The 1,277-nt window shown below is 44.0% G+C and overlaps 1 protein-coding gene across 1 annotated transcript in view; it reads left to right on the top strand.

Moving 5' to 3' along the window:
* The first annotated feature begins 307 nt into the window (after positions 1–307).
* LOC107579472 (leucine-rich repeat-containing protein 14-like) overlaps positions 308–1,277 on the top strand; it is a 4,004-nt gene continuing 3,034 nt past the window's right edge. The window contains exons 1-2 of the mRNA XM_016265304.1: positions 308–711; positions 813–1,090. Of these exons, the coding sequence (XP_016120790.1) occupies positions 813–1,090 (278 nt within the window). The 5' untranslated portion in view covers positions 308–711. The remainder of the gene's footprint in view (positions 712–812; positions 1,091–1,277) is intronic.

The raw sequence follows: 1,277 nt of genomic DNA, 5'->3' as shown, positions 1-1,277 counted from the left end.
GAGGACAAAAGTATAGTGTAACAATCAGTCTTCACAGAAAAAGCTGTGCGCGCGCCCTGCTACAGGGAGGTTTGGTTGACCGTCTAATAACGTTTGCGGAGACTACAGGTTATGAACCACTAACAATGCAGTAACAATCTATTTGTTTACCCTAAAAGCTTTCTGCGATAAAATGTATATATTATGAAAATGCAAAACCAATTCTTTCGTGTTAGAAGTTGCAAATCTTCGTTATCTATGATGCTTGTCGTTGCTCAGGGGTCTTTTTATCCGCTATTATTTGCCTAGGCGTCGTCGCCAAGTAAATGCGTCTTTTTGCGTCATCAAAATGCGACTATGTTCGGCCGTAAATAAACATCGGGAATGGAGTCGGAACGGCATGGAAAAACACTCCAGACATTTTAACCTTTTTTTTTTTTTTAAGATTCATACTGATCGCACAGAGTTATATTTTACAAGTCCATTCCTCACGTCCCGCGTATTGTTCTCAAGCCATAAAGCAGGCATTAATCGTCTACAACCCGCTAAAGGTTGAGCATTTATTAAATCCTATATTTAGGTGTGGTAGACATTTAAGACGCCTGTTAAACGAGTCTCATTGAATATAAGATGTAGTTAGTATGCAGGATTACGGTGTGATTAGGGGGAGATCATTTTGTGCCTGCTTTGAAAACATCGAGGTGATTTCCGGGGCATTCTGGAGAAATAAAGGTTTGACGATTCTTTTCTTTACTTGTTAATTAATCAACATGCTGTAATCTGCCTTTTGATTTGCAGTATTAATCCCTGATGCCGTCCTCATTTGTGCACAGATGGTCCTGTCTTTGGTGAACCTGTGCGCCCGGGAGGTGGTGAGCGACCACAGCTCTTCGCCGTATTGGTTAAGTTGTGTGCCGAGGGAGCTCTACCGAGCGTTGCTGGACGCCGCCTTCACCCACTGCCGTCCTCTAGCTGTCGGTGAGCTCGTCCAGCGGTGGCCCGAGAGAACACTGACCGTTGGAGGCAGCAGAAAAGCGGGCGAGTGCCCTCCGAACCGCCTCTGCGTTCAGGCTCTGCTGCTGGCTGTGGTCAGGGGACTGACGGACAAAAGGTACGGATGTGTTCTCTCTACATGTCCCTTTTCAATTTCATGACAAAGTGTGCCATAAAAGAGACATGCCCAGTACAGTGCCATGTTATTCATAGAAATGAAATTCATCATCACAGCATGTGACATATCTCTGACATTTAAAGATGCAGAACAGCATGGATAAATATAGCATTTATAACAGTTTAGT

This window comes from Sinocyclocheilus grahami, unplaced genomic scaffold (genome assembly GCF_001515645.1).
Source record: "Sinocyclocheilus grahami isolate Dianchi unplaced genomic scaffold, SAMN03320097.WGS_v1.1 scaffold17627.1, whole genome shotgun sequence".
NCBI classification, from domain to species: Eukaryota; Metazoa; Chordata; class Actinopteri; order Cypriniformes; family Cyprinidae; genus Sinocyclocheilus; species Sinocyclocheilus grahami.
This window is presented reverse-complemented; position numbering and strand designations above follow the sequence as displayed.